General features: G+C 45.5%; 1 protein-coding gene across 3 annotated transcripts in view; it reads left to right on the forward strand.

Moving 5' to 3' along the window:
- Window positions 1-13,802, forward strand: part of FRAS1 (Fraser extracellular matrix complex subunit 1) — a 146,780-nt gene that overhangs the window by 72,889 nt on the left and 60,089 nt on the right. For all 3 annotated transcript variants that reach the window (XR_014317396.1, XM_082759237.1, XM_082759238.1), the window contains 4 exons: window positions 791-964; window positions 3,478-3,618; window positions 5,644-5,787; window positions 12,190-12,342. Coding sequence is in view for 2 of the 3 variants with exons in the window: in XM_082759237.1 (XP_082615363.1) it covers window positions 791-964; window positions 3,478-3,618; window positions 5,644-5,787; window positions 12,190-12,342 (612 nt within the window). In the remaining variant the exon portion in view is untranslated. The remainder of the gene's footprint in view (window positions 1-790; window positions 965-3,477; window positions 3,619-5,643; window positions 5,788-12,189; window positions 12,343-13,802) is intronic.

The following is a 13,802-nucleotide window of genomic DNA, read 5'->3' on the forward strand; positions in this document are numbered from 1 at the left end:
TTACGACACTGATCCTTTATTCTATGCGAAACTGGTCAAGGAATGAATAATTCCCATGTTTGCTTACTGATTGCTTCCCGTTTTGAGAAAAATCAAATTTTTTCAAGTACTTTGTGGTTTCATGTCCTCAGGATTTACTGGTATTGGGAACTTTTATTTGCTCTGTGCTATTGAAATAAATGCCCATTGCTAGCACTTCCAAATTTTTCTTGAGCTAGGTTAAGAGCTGGATGGAGTTGTACACACACCTAGTACACTTGCAAAGACTTGTGGTCAGTTTTGCAACAGTGGAAAACCTGAAAATTCAGGAGATGAATTTAAGCTTCCTACAAGCCCTCCAAATTGCCTTTTCTTGCTGTCTGTCCTAGTGAGGTTATGGTCATCTCTGCAATTCCAGAAATTAAATGAAATTTGACTGCCTGTAGCACGGTAGCACAGTTTTCTTCCAACTTCATCAACTTTATTTGAGAAAAGAGCTGCTATTTTGGGGTGTGAAAAATACTTTTTTCCAAAGTGGCTGTTCCATGATAGAAAGCACAGCACTCCATCCCTTCCTGGAATAGATTCCTTAGCACATGAGTTGCTGCAAGGTGTCTGCTCTTGGAGTTTCAGACCGTCTACAGCAATACAAAACCGCAAAGAGGGATGAACAGGAGGGCTCAGCCCAGTGTTTTTCTCCCCTCTCATGTTCACGAGATGCCCAGATTTGCGTGGTTATTGGGCCTTGCCTGTCCCTGGGAGACAGCTGTCCTCAGGCTGCGGCTCTGATGCTCTCCTCACCTGCTCACAGGTTGCCACCCGTCCTGCCGCACCTGTCTGGGCCCGGCGCCCTCGCAGTGCCTGCAGTGCTGGGCACCAGAGGAGGTGCTGCAGCCTCCCCAGCCCGCAGAAGGAGCCGTGCACGGACTTTGCCTCTCTCGCTGCCAAGCCCGGTTCTACCTGGATGTCACAGGAGTCTGCAAACGTGAGTAGAGAAGGGGAGCAGTTGTTTGAGGTACAGGGCTGCGCTGGATTTGATGTGTTCGTACTGACTTTGTACTGTGTTTGCTTGTAACGTGCTTTGAGCTCCTCTGTAATGCTTCTGGAGGAAAATATGCTCTATATACAATTTGTAAGTAAAGGATTTAGTTACTTCTTTTTTTTTTAAGTGACTGGGTTCAAGTCTGGCCATCTTAGCTTAGCTTTCTGTTCATTGAAGTTGAGCATACAGTTTTTAGCACTGACTTATTTTGAAGCAGGATCAATCCTTAAATCCTTTTCAGAAAAGACTGAGCTTTTTCTTTATTTAGCCCCTGGAGCAGGTCAAGACATCCCACAGCAGGCTTTTCTTTTGAGGAAGCTCTTCTGATACATGCCCTGCAGCCCGAGTGCTATCACTGCTCCTGAAATACCAAGCAGGAAGCATTCCCAAAAAGGTTTGGAAGAGAGACTTAGATAGTGTACCTGGGGGATTTATATGGTTTCCCACTGCTCTGAGACAAAACTGCTGTGGACTTCAGCTAAGAATGTCTTCTGGGCGGATCAGCAGGTCAGTCAGTTGGGTTGTACAGTGCTTGTGGCAGCCAGTCTGGATGTCCGTGTAACAAACAGCCTGCAGTGTCTTGAAAACAATGCATGGAGATACAGGCTGAAGGATTTGGAAGGTCTCGTGGCAGCACAGCCCACGCTAAACCTAAGGAGCAATACTTTCATAGAGGGAAATGTTTTCCCTATGTGGAAAGAGCAGTCACGGAGACAGTGCCTCTACAGCACTCAAGTAATGTAATAGTAATAAAACCAGCAGCAGCAGCAGTGCTCGTGATGGCTATTTCTTCCTGGTCAAAATATTTGCTGGAGGTGGACATAATTTAAAATAAATTTATATTGCTTGTGCCTCTTCATGGCAACTTGACAGGAGACCGTGGGCTCATTTTTTGCCTTAGGGGCTCTTTAAAAAGGAAGAAATCTTTTTTTTTACAGAATGGTTCTGTCTTTAGCAGTGACATATACAGGCTGTAAAGGGCCTGGTGCTTTGGGCTGGCTCCTGAAGGCATTAGTGCAGAGCCTCCAATCCAAGCAGGGTCTGTCTCTTGGCAGGGAATGGCTTGTCTTGGCTGAGTCCAGGTTATGGGATCAAAGCTAAATGAAGAAATCCCTATACTCCTGCCTGAAGTGGGTGAGCAGACCTGCACAAACAGGCCTGAGCAGAGTTTGGTGACAATGCTGAGTTATGTCACTGGGCAAGAATGCCGGCACAGCCCCACTTTATTAACGCTGCCGTATTAGTGGTGGCATTAGAATAGTCCTCTGATTTATTGCAGAAGGCTGTGAATGTTCAGTCTGAGATTTTGAGCTACCCGTCTAAAATATTGATGTAAAATTTATAGAGGCACCTTTTTGAGAATGTAAGCCCTCAATAGATATAGAGTATGTCTGCGTTGTCTGTGCAGAAAAAAAAACATGTTCATATGTAGGTTAAAATGCTGATTTTGAAAGTTTTACCTCTGTAGTTGCAAATTTCTCATCAATGCACAGAAATATTCCTTTTCCCCGGACTTTGAATGCTTTGAGATTTCCCTGATGAAACTGTACGGGATTTCTCTCTGATGTGATTTGAGTCAGTTGAGCCGGAGATAGTCCTGGAGACATTACATCTGTGATGAGGATCCCTGATTTCTCTCTCTGGCTCTCTGACAGTCAGGCAGCTAAGCGTACTTGCATAAATCATTGTATTTCATTTCTTCTCTCCAGCCCTGCGTCTGTTTTGTCTCCCCAGAGGGCAGGAAGTCTCTCTTTGTATCTTAACAGGGACTAACACAGTGGAACCCGTGGCCTCAAGTCCCTGTTCTTATAAAGACTAGCAGTGGTGGTTTTTAAAATATTACTTTGATCAGATTATTTAGTTTAAGCTGCTTGTTTAGGATCAGTACCAGTAAAGGACAAGGTGAAGAAGCCTGACATTTTAACTGCACTCTTTATTCTTGCCGAATCGTCCTTTTAATGAGCGTGCACTTCACTAGCTGGAAAGTCCGGTGGCCAGCCCAGCTCTGTACGCGTGCTCTCACTGCTCCAGAATGGCTGATGAAAACCGTGCACTGGTGTTGGATAGAAAATCCTTCCTAGGATAACTGTGGGGTGATAGCAGAGGATGATTTCAGACTCCGTAAGTCTGCAAGACTCGGGGCTCTTACAGAGGAGAAGGGTATTACACGCCGTTGTGCATCTTGGCTTGCCATTTCAGAAATGAATTGGGTGGGTGCAATGACATTCAATATGCAGCTATCTGTGGTTGCCCCTTATCTTCAAGAAGTGTGCTGTGCAGCCTTTTTGTACTCCTGCCCTTTCTACCTTTCACGAGCAAACAAATCTGTAAAGGAAATGCCTTCCTGTTGTCTTGGGGGACAAAGCAATCTAGCTGTGCTCTAGGACAGTAACAACACAGATAAGCTTGAAACCAATTTCCTTCTCTCTATCTTCTTGTTTTTCCCTTCCCTGCAGAGTGCCACTCCTCCTGTGCAGGCTGCATGGGGAACACTTCCCGGGACTGTACGTCGTGCCTGTCTTCCCACGTCCTGCTGGAAGGCAGCTGCCTCTCCGAGTGCCCAGAGGGGCTGTTCAGCCACGAAGATCGCTGCTCCCGTGAGTGCACAGTGCGGGCACCTGCAGCTTATGCTGTTTGAATTTCATTGCATGCACGTTTTCTAAAGCATTTCTCAATGTAATTAGAGATGCTGTCAGATTTATATGAGGCTATTTAAGTATTTTCAGGGGAGAATAGTATAGTCCAATTTCAGAAAATGGAATCTCCTCCTAATGGGAGAGAGGCATACACACTGAATCATAAATTATGATCAGTTTTGCTTCCCTGGACAGCTTCCCTGAAAATATTTTGCTTTTCATTTCACTAGGCTTGGATGATGTTCTTAGCCAGTGCACTGTGGCAAAAGAGGTCTTATTGGACAGCACTGAAACATGGTCTGCTTTTATTAGACTAGATAAGCATATTGAATTTGCTTCAGCTTTATTTTTAATCCACTGCTGGCTATAGGGCTGGGCTTAGAAAGAAGGAATTCTGCAGATACAGGAGAAAAGCCATTACCTCTACAGATATGCCTCACTGGTGGAGGGGACAGCATTGTTTGTGTCTCAGCTTTGCCCAATGGTCAGCAAGTGGCTTTCGTGGTCACGTTGTTTGATCCCATCTAAGCAGATGACGGTGACTACTGACCTCCCAAGTGACTGTATCAATTAACTCCTGTATGCCACTAGCAGAAAATTCCAGCCTTTGGGGTGTGTCTTTCATTATTAATGGCTGAGTACAATGGGTGAGGAAATACTGGCGTTTGAAAGCTGGTTAGTCCCTTCAAGGTCATCTGAAAGGTGTCTGGTGGTTTATAATAGATTCACTGGGACAGGCGTCCCTGCATCTCTTCTGGCAGCAGGATAAATTTGCTGAAGCTGTATTAGTCACTTCCCTGTGAGGGCTCAGGTTTAGAGAGAGGAACCCCTTCCCCAGTCTGTCACTCTGCTTATGCAATGTATTTGTCCAAGGAACAACTATAAATACTTTTAGTTGGCAGGCTATTGTAAAGATTCATCAATTCTGAGGTTGTGCTCTGCCACCTTCGAGCCGAGGTAACTGCTGAATGCTGCATTACGCAGGCTTATGTAAATGTCTTAAAAAACAGAATTTCAGTGTCAGGGAAGTGGCATCTTTCTGTATGCTGCCAGCTTAGATCTCCTGCAGTTTTTGAACGGCGAGGCTCAGTTAATATAGGTGCATCTAGAAAATTGATTTTTCCTTTTGAACACTGATTTCACGGGCGTGATTTCTGAGAAGCTGGGAAGGAAGCGGGACTCGACGCATTGGATCTTAAACACTGGAGCCTTATGCTGTGGCAGCTGTGAAAAGCCCAGCTTCCACGTGGGGAGCGAGCAATTGTATGTTGCCTGGGGGAGTCCTGAGGTGGGAGACTTTGAAGTTGTGTGCTTTTATTCATGGAAGAGTTTTTAAAGTAGTTTTTAAGAGGTTTTTACAGATCATTAGCTGTAGTATTTCTGTCTCCCTCAGTTCTAGCCTGGAACTCATGGAAATATGGCATCTGGCTGTAAAGGTAGAAGGAAACAAAAGCAGCCTGAGTGAAATTGTTTTGAGCAATCTTAATCGCTTCTTCTGCAATCCTTTTGTTGAGCTTTTGGGAGACAGAATAGCTAATGCGCTGGCACAGCACTCAGGTTTTATTCGTTTCAGTTTAGAAGGTGTTTGTGCAGAAATAATTTCCTTGATTCCTCACTCATGAATATCAAGCTCATGCCACTGTGGTTTTATACAATCCCCCTCTCTTCTTATATGCACCCGCATGTGCTGGAGGGAAGAATAAAAGGTTCAATCTGTTTATATTTTGTGTAGATCTCTACCTTGATGAATGCAGAAAACAAATGCAACTGCTTTAATCTTCAACTCTTTTTTTCATCTTGTTTATTCAAAGTGAGGATGGAAGAGCCTTCCAAACCACAGCTCACCCGTTGCTGGTGCTATTAGCATCAATTTATGTCCACGTTTTGTAGGAGTAAATGATGATGATAGGGGCTGTTTTTCAGGGGAGGGAGGGGTGTAAGATGGACTGCAATGAGAGCATAACGAGTGTTGATTTTCTTACCCAGCCTGTCACCCATCATGCAAGATGTGCCGCGGCCCTTCTGAGTCGGAGTGCTTGACCTGCCATCCCCACGCAGCCCTGGCTGGGGGAAGGTGCAGGACTAGCTGCAAGGAAGAGCAGTATCTCAACATGGTGGGATATTGTGTGGGTAAGTAAGAGGCAATGGCAGAAGGGGGTCGTACAGAGCTTCCACAGAGCTGCCTGAAGTGAATTGCAAATTGTGTAAGGTTGGTAGAAGGGAGGGGGAGATAAGGCACACTTTGGCCAGGCTTGTTGCTGCTTAGTTTGGTGCTGAGACTTGAGATCACTTGAGATCAGCCAGGAAAGCTCCTCGGGTCCTGCAAAGAGCTTCAGCAAAGTGAGATAAGTAAACATTTGTCATTCAGAGAAGCAATTTGTGGGGCCCTAAATTAAAATTGGCACAGCTAGGATTGCTGTGTGCATTTCTGAGAGATATTAGGATTTATACACAGGGGTTATACTTGGGTGCTCAAGTGCCTGCACTTAAGCCTATCATCAGAAGCCACTGATTGCATTTACCTGTTTAAAAAGAAAAATCATTTTTAATCCATCATGCAGACATGTATAAACATATCCTGGGAAGAGCTCCAACAATTTCTAAACTTTATCAAGTCTTTTTTTTTTGTTATCAAAAAATGGTACAGTGTGTGGGGCTTAAGCTAGGTTGAACAGTTCCATATGATATAAAGAATCCTAAGAAAAGAGAAAAATGCAATAAATGTAATAAATACATCCACTGAGAGGCTATCATTCTCAATTTAATCTGGACGGCTCCCTTTCCCAGGGACTTCTTTTTGCTTACGAAATATGTGTTTGTTTTTTGTTTTGCTTTTAATGGCAGGCTTGTTTCTTTCCTCTCAGCAGATTACTTTTATAAACTGTTTCTTCACCTGCCTTGTAAACAACAGTTACTGGTTAGTCTGCAGGGGGGAACAGGGAGGGGGGAACAAAATATCTGAGGATTAGGAAAAGATCCCAAAAGCTTCTAGGTATATCGGAAGTTAGGTTGGGGAGTCACGGTGTTTCAGACAGTCGAGTAGTTACAGTATTGAAATAATTCAGCATTTCAGTGTAAAAAGCTGTTTCTGCCCTGTAAAATTTCAGGCCCTGCAACAATACTCATTGATGTCATGTAACATCATAGTTGTGTGCACCTTGCATATTCCACCTTATTTTCCCATTAATTTGCATTATGCTTCCTGTGGAAAAAGCCACTGGAAATGTAGTCTTCCAGATGTCAGTTTTATTTGCAAAATAGTGCCATTTATCATACACCAGGATTCTTTCTGAGGAGGGTTTCTGCTGCTTGATGCATGCTGTGTGCTTTAATTATCCCTTTTAGACTACTGCTTCCTGAAAGTTTGGTGTCATGGAGCAATAAGCATGCTCCCAGACGATTAGGTAGACATCACGGTGCCTGGCAACAATGAGGAGAAGAAATTGGAAACAGTGGGGTCGCTCAGGCAATGTGCAGGGCATCGTTTGACCTCCAGCCTCATTACACTGACAGTGATGAATCATCTGCAGAGAACCTCGCTTGGCTTCCTGGGCTCCAGAGCAATTGCAGTCGGTGATGTGTTTGTTCCCTACAAACTAGCAAGCTTTGCTTTGGAGCTCTGTAGGCCATCAAAGTGGTCCCCTGCTTGGAGAGCTGTCTTCTCAAAGGAGAAAGGTGTTTTCAAGACTTGGTTCGTAGTGCCTGGCATCACGGAGTGTCAGCAGTGGTTGGGTCTGTGCCCCCAAAACAGGATTGAAGGCTTTGCAGGTACAACATAGTAAGAGTGTAAGGAGATACCATTCTCCCTCCTAGCTCTGATTTGAGTCTTGCTCTGTGACTCCCCAATGTCACTCCTGCCTTGACGAGGCCACTGCATGTTCTCATTGGTCTTTGCAACACGTGGACCCTTAATGTCCATGCAGTCTTGCAGGTAGATGCAGTGGTGCTTCTTTAGCTAACTGAAGTTTTAAAAATGCTTGTAGAGGAGCACAGTTATTTGTTGCCTTAAAAAAAAACAACAAAGCTGTGCTTTGGTCTTGGATCTGCAGTCCTAGGTGTGTTGCTCTTTGTGCCAAATTTGTGTCTGATGTTTAAGCAAAAGATATACGTTGCCAGTTCTGCTACAAATAAAGAGCTGCACATCCAGGTTGTTAAATTTCACTTGTTCTCCTCATTCAGCACTGATTGAAATGCTATATTTGCCCTTGCAAGTTATTAATTACCAGCTAAAGAGCAGCTGTCCCATAAAAGAAAACATTAAAACCCATGACACTTGCATAATATATAATTTGCATCAGACTCTAACAAAGCTGTTCTCTTTGCTTCCCAAAGCAGTATTTTTTTTTACTATTATCTTCCCATTTCTGTCTAATTCCTGACCCTCCAGGCAGAACTGTGGCACGACGTACAGGGACTGCTGTGCATTACAGCCACTTGTCATTCTTTATGGACGTGCAGGGGAAAATCTTTCATAGAGGACGAAGAAAACTAACTGTCACTTGAAACCATTGCCTGTGAATTACTGTCATTATTGTACGTGTTACCTAAGCGAGGACTGGAATATTTGCCTCGTTAATAGGAGCAGAACCTTGTTTTCAGCAGTTTACCAAATAAACATTACAAATGTAAGCAGAGGAAAGACAAAATGGCCTCAAGTTTCAAAGGATCAGTGAGTTTCCAAGCTCTGCTTGGAGCACACTGAATTTGTGTTAATTTTCTTTAAGAATGCTCAATTCATAAATTTTATTTCATAGCTGAAGTGGTTGTATAGAAATATGTTTGTGTCTTTTGCAGTCCCCTACTGAGTCTCAGGGCTTTTGTGTTTTGTGTTTTCCTGCTTTGAACATGCTCTTTGATTTCTCTCCCTCTCTCAGCTGCTTATCCAAGACAGATTGAGCTTCTGGGAATGTTGCAGTCACCAATCTAAAAAAATAACACCATTGCTAAAGCTGTTGGCCCGCTCATAAAACCCCGCAGTTACTTTTCCGATTTGAATAAGTTACGTGCCTGTCTTGGGGCTTCCTCATCACTCTTCAGGCTTCCTCATCGATCTTTTCCTGACTCGGTGCGAGGGCAGTTAGAAGGCAGCGGGACCGTGCCGAGGCCAAAGCGAGGAGCTCACAGCCAGGGCTGCGAGCTGTCAGACTCCTGCGCAGCTCACATGGAACCAGATGAAAGTGCTCCCTGCAAGAATTAGCGCAGAGGGCAGCTGGTGTGAAATACAAGTCAAAACACCCACTGATACAGCATCCTCCGAGCTCCTAGCTTAACTTCTGAATGCACCTTCCTTGCCATGCAGCTCCCAATTGCTTTGCTCAGCTCCTCAGGCCCTGATTGCTTAGGTTGGGCACAGTTGTGAAAATGTACAAGGATCAGCCAGAGAGCTCGCTCAGGGGGGGTGCCTATAACAAGCCTTCCTGCCTTGCTCTTAAAATTCCAGAAAGGACACACTGACAACAAGAAATACTCTCAGCTACTTGTAAAATTAATGAGCTGTACGCTGAGAGAGGCATTGATGTCATCACAAAGAGCTGCAGGTTCTCTGAGCAAAGCAAGAGGGAAATGAGGAGCTTAGCTCCATTTAGTCACTGGCATGCAACCTCCTATAGAAATTTGCAGCTGAGCTGGCAGTCGAGGGAAATGGAAGATCGTTTCCCTGCTCGGGTCTGGGTCTGTTTGTGCCAGGCACATTTCAGCTGGATTTCCCCACGTGATGCTGCCTAAAGCAGCTCCCACCCCTCTCAGAAGATGCAGGCTGCTCCCTGCAGACCTGGTGGCACTTCAGGAGTACTTGCTTGTGGCAAGGAGTTCCCACCACCCTGTGACAAAGCCCTCTTCTGGTCTTCGATGGGAGAGGCAAACCCTTCCACCAACCAAGCCAACCCCCCTGGTCACTGCTGAGTGTCCTTCTGGACCAACCGTACCGATTGGCTTCCTGGATTTACTCTGAGGTGCCAGAAAACGTTTGCATGCTGACCCTCCTGTAAGTGACCTGGTGTTTGAGGTGCTGATTTATGGCAGTGCTGAACCTTATACCTTCCCTTTGAGTATAATACTAAACTTGCATCAGAGATTTATTTTTTTTTTCTGAAGAGCCCTTAAGAGGGGAGGCATATTTAAACAATACAAGTGGTTGATTGCTTAGCAAATTAGGGAACTGAGAGGTAGAAATGTCTCTGCTTTCCTTTACGAGCCTTCAGAAACACTTCAGAGATCATTTTTTTCTCCTTGAATGCTTTGGCTGTGTGTTTACAGGCAAGGGAGCAGTACATAACAGACACTTTTCCATCTAGGAGGAGGACAGCGTTTAGTTTGTTTGGTTTGTTTGCATGCTGAGAGAAAGCTAAAGAGGATGTGGAAATAGAGCATCTCTGGAAATTGAAGCCTGTGTAAGTAACTGTGTTGCACTTCACATTGAATGTTGCTCGATAGGAAGATGACTGATAGCTGAAGCCTCTGGGAGCCCAAAGCACTCGGACAACCTGCCTGTAACTGAGCGGGACTGAGGGTGAGCAAGGAGAAAGCAGAATCAGCAGAAACACATACGGTCTCATGCAAGGTGTTATTGAGAAGCATAAAGAAAACGCTCTGCTTCTTTTCATCTTCATTTCTAAGGGAGCCTGCTGTGAAAAATTTAAATAATCTTTTCCAAAGCAAAGGACTTCACTCCTTCCTTTGCTCTGTCACTGGTTCTCCAGCGTCCCCCAATTCACCACGAGCGTCAGGGTTTTTTTTGTTGGCGGTGTTTTTTTCTTCAGTGTTTTGTGCTCTTTCATCTCCAGGCTTACAGAGGAACAGGAGAGTAATGAGGATGGTTTCTCATAAAACCGTAGCTGAGAAAAAGATCTCTTTCAACAGGCAGGAGCAAGCAGAGGCCATTAAGAGAAAACTGTGCTTCAGCAGCACCTAGTTTTGTAGACACACAGCTTTTAAAGCATAAGTTTGGGAGAGTCTACCTATTTACAGTGGATGCGGGTTCTTTGGGCACCCTAAGATTTTCCTGTCTCATTTTTATTCCCTGTGTCTGGAACCTGTTTGACTGTGCAGGGGTGTCTCTTGTTCTCTATCCCTGACAAACTGTTGCAGAGTTGAGGTACGTATCGCACCCAGCCAAAGCTCTCTAACAGAGAGCAGCGCTTCCAGCAAGAGATGAAGCTAGAGGGGTGTGATTCTTACCACTGCCCTGCCGGGGGTGGATTGAGAGTTTAAGGGTCACTGTCTTAAACATACTCTTTCTTCCCAGCCACCTTGACCTCCCCTCTGGCTCTCCCTTCCCATCTACAAATCGGGAGCGCGGGGCAGAGGACAGAGGGGCTGTACACCCTGTGCAAGGTCAGGAGGAAAGAGGCAGCTGCTTTAAGGGGCTTGAATCATGCTTGCACTCAGGATTGTGTTCAATTCCGTGCTGCACCAGTGCTTGGTGACAGTCATGTGTGTGCGCAACGTATGGGAAGAAATTGGGCTAGGCTTAGCTTCCAGTTGCAATTAGACACTTGCAGGTATGCATACAGCAATCTCCAGGATTCCCATGTGAGCCTGTCTTCAGCTTGTAAAATTGGATTGCCCGACGATCTGTAGTGCTGCTGTCACGGGAGACAAAAGGCAGAAAGCTGAACCTGCAGCAGAAAGCTGACAGGAGGCCAGGTACTCGACTCAAGCCTCGTTATTACATTTCTTTCAAGACAATTGTCATTTCCTTTATAATTTTCTGAATTACCATGATGAGGATTAATTTGGCCTCCAGGTTACCTTACACTGCCCCATTGTGCGCACAGAAGGCCTCTTGTAAAACCTTTTGAAGCGCCCAAGTTCAGGCAGAGGTCAGGAGACACAGGTTTGTGTGCTGCTGAGGGAAAAAGAAGAAAAGGGAAAGGTTTTGAGGAGTTCTCATGCAAACTCTAAATGCTGCTCTTGGCTTGGCTTGGAGGCCTGCGGTGGCCTCCTCAGGGTGTGGGAGAAATACCTTGTTTGTGGGAGAAATGCCTCGTGTGTGTGGGAAAGGCTGAACGGGATGAACTGTGGGAGAAGGCCGTGCAGCTGTGCAGGTCGTGCTTTTCCTTCTTGGAGGGTGGGAGCAGGGGGAGTTGTTAAAGAAGAATCTGTTGGTAGGAGCACCTAAAATCAGAGAAAGGTTTGGGAGAAGCAAAGGGCTTTAGTCTGGCTTTGTACAAAGCTTTCTTAAGCTCACCTAGTGGGATGGAGGGTACTCGGATGGGAGAGGAGAGATGCAGAGAATGTGTTTGCTGTGGGAAAATGGAAACGTTGTGGTGCTCGGGAAGAGCACAAGGTGGGGATGAGGGCAGGAGGAGTGGAGAGCTCCTTGAATGTGCTAATTTCTGCTCACCCCTCTTGCAAACATCTGGGAGTGCAGCATTTAGCATCCGAGCCCTGCCTTTGTGCAGCAGATAACAGTAAGAGGCTCTGAAAACGAAGGCCCCAATATCTTCCTTGAGTTCTCATTGATGTTTCCCCGTAGCAGCTCTGCTTTGTCCAGCTGTGCTGACGGTCTCCCTTATTCCCTGCTTCCTTCAGACTGCCATCCTTTGTGCCGTCAGTGCGTGGCCAACCTGTGGGACACCGGCAGCATCTGTGTGAGGTGCCAGAATGCCCGGCACTTGCTCCTGAGGGACCACTGCCTTCCTGACTGCCCGGGGGGATACTACGCCGAGAGCGGTGCCTGCAAAAGTGAGTAGCCCCTCCAGACACCTCCAGCAGCAGCGAGGTGGCAGGGATCCTCGCGAGGTGTGCCATGAAATGCCTCCTCTGCACTAGGGGAGCTTGGTCCAGCCAGCAGGCAGGACACCACACATGGAGCTGGGGGTTTCCTTCAAGTTTTCAGGGTGAGTTACGTGAGGCAGGCAGCGCCCTACTGTCCTGAGCACACACTGAGGCTAGTGGGACCTAGCCTACTATTACACGGTTAGTAACTATAACGAGTACCAGGCAGCAGTATGTTTGTGAGGAGGAGGTGAAGGTGAGTTTTTCTCTCAGGGAAATTCCACCTCTCCAAGGCAGTGGCACAGAAACAGGGTGACAGGACACTAGGGCCTTCCTGGGTAGAGAGAGCTGCCCTGAGGTAGCTGCTGTGAAGAGATGGGCTTCCTAGCCATAATCAGGGGTAACTTCAGAGACCTTTCACGTGCCTGTCACCAAGTCTCCAATTTGCGTGGTAGCAGCATTGGTATGGGATACTGACACTTGAAAATACTTTGTGGATGTGTGCTGCAAAGGACCACGCAAATCTGCCAAAAAGAAAAAAAATGTAATGGTTGAAAGACAAACATGCCTAGCAGCCTCTGACACAGAAAGCCAGTCTCGTTCAGCCTCCTAGCCTGGCATGGCAGATGAAACATCTCAGCTGCGTGGGTGAAGCTGCACTGATAGCACATTTGTTCTCCAGCTTCCTGTGTCTTCACCACATTCTTGCATCTCCTCCAGATTTTGTTGTTGTTTGTGCTCTCATGTTCCAGGCTTTGAGCTGCTTTACATTTCTTGGACTCTGAGAAGGAAGTAGGCTGCTTTTCTTGCTACATGGCCAACAGAGACATGTTAAAGCGTCACACACTGAGCAAAGAGTATTGCAGTTTATTTTAAGAGAAAAAAATTCAAACAAGAAATTCTGCACATTAGAACTAAGATGTAGATGCCAAGCTTATTCCCTCTGCAGGAAGTGGCATTTCCTAATCCAGTCTAACTATTCATGATTAATGTTTTGATGCTCCTGTCAAGCGCACTGGGAGCTGTGTGTTTATTTATTTGGTTTTTGACAAATGAAATTTCAGAGAGGTATGAAATATACTCGGTATCATTTAATGGGGAAAAACCCCTGAGAGACATATTTTGCCTTCCTGGAAATTTACGTCCAGGGATAGCATTTCTTCCCTTTGGTAGAAAGGTTTTATTTAAAAGAAGTTTTGCATTATTCCAACTGTGTCGAAGCTCATATTGCAGGTTGTGCTAGCATTTAAGATCTCCATCATGGTGTGAATCTGATTTTTTTGCCAGCTCTCACTCGTGATTAATTTTTCCTGATAGCTCTAATGATGGCATCGATCTTTAGGTAAAGGTCTATGAAGAAATGAAACAGACTAATACATGTAATTTTGTGCATGTGTAACCCTTCTGAGAAATTGGTGGGATTTGTT

The sequence above is a fragment of the Aythya marila genome, assembly GCF_965140915.1.
Source record: "Aythya marila genome assembly, chromosome: 4".
Lineage (NCBI taxonomy): Eukaryota > Metazoa > Chordata > Aves > Anseriformes > Anatidae > Aythya > Aythya marila.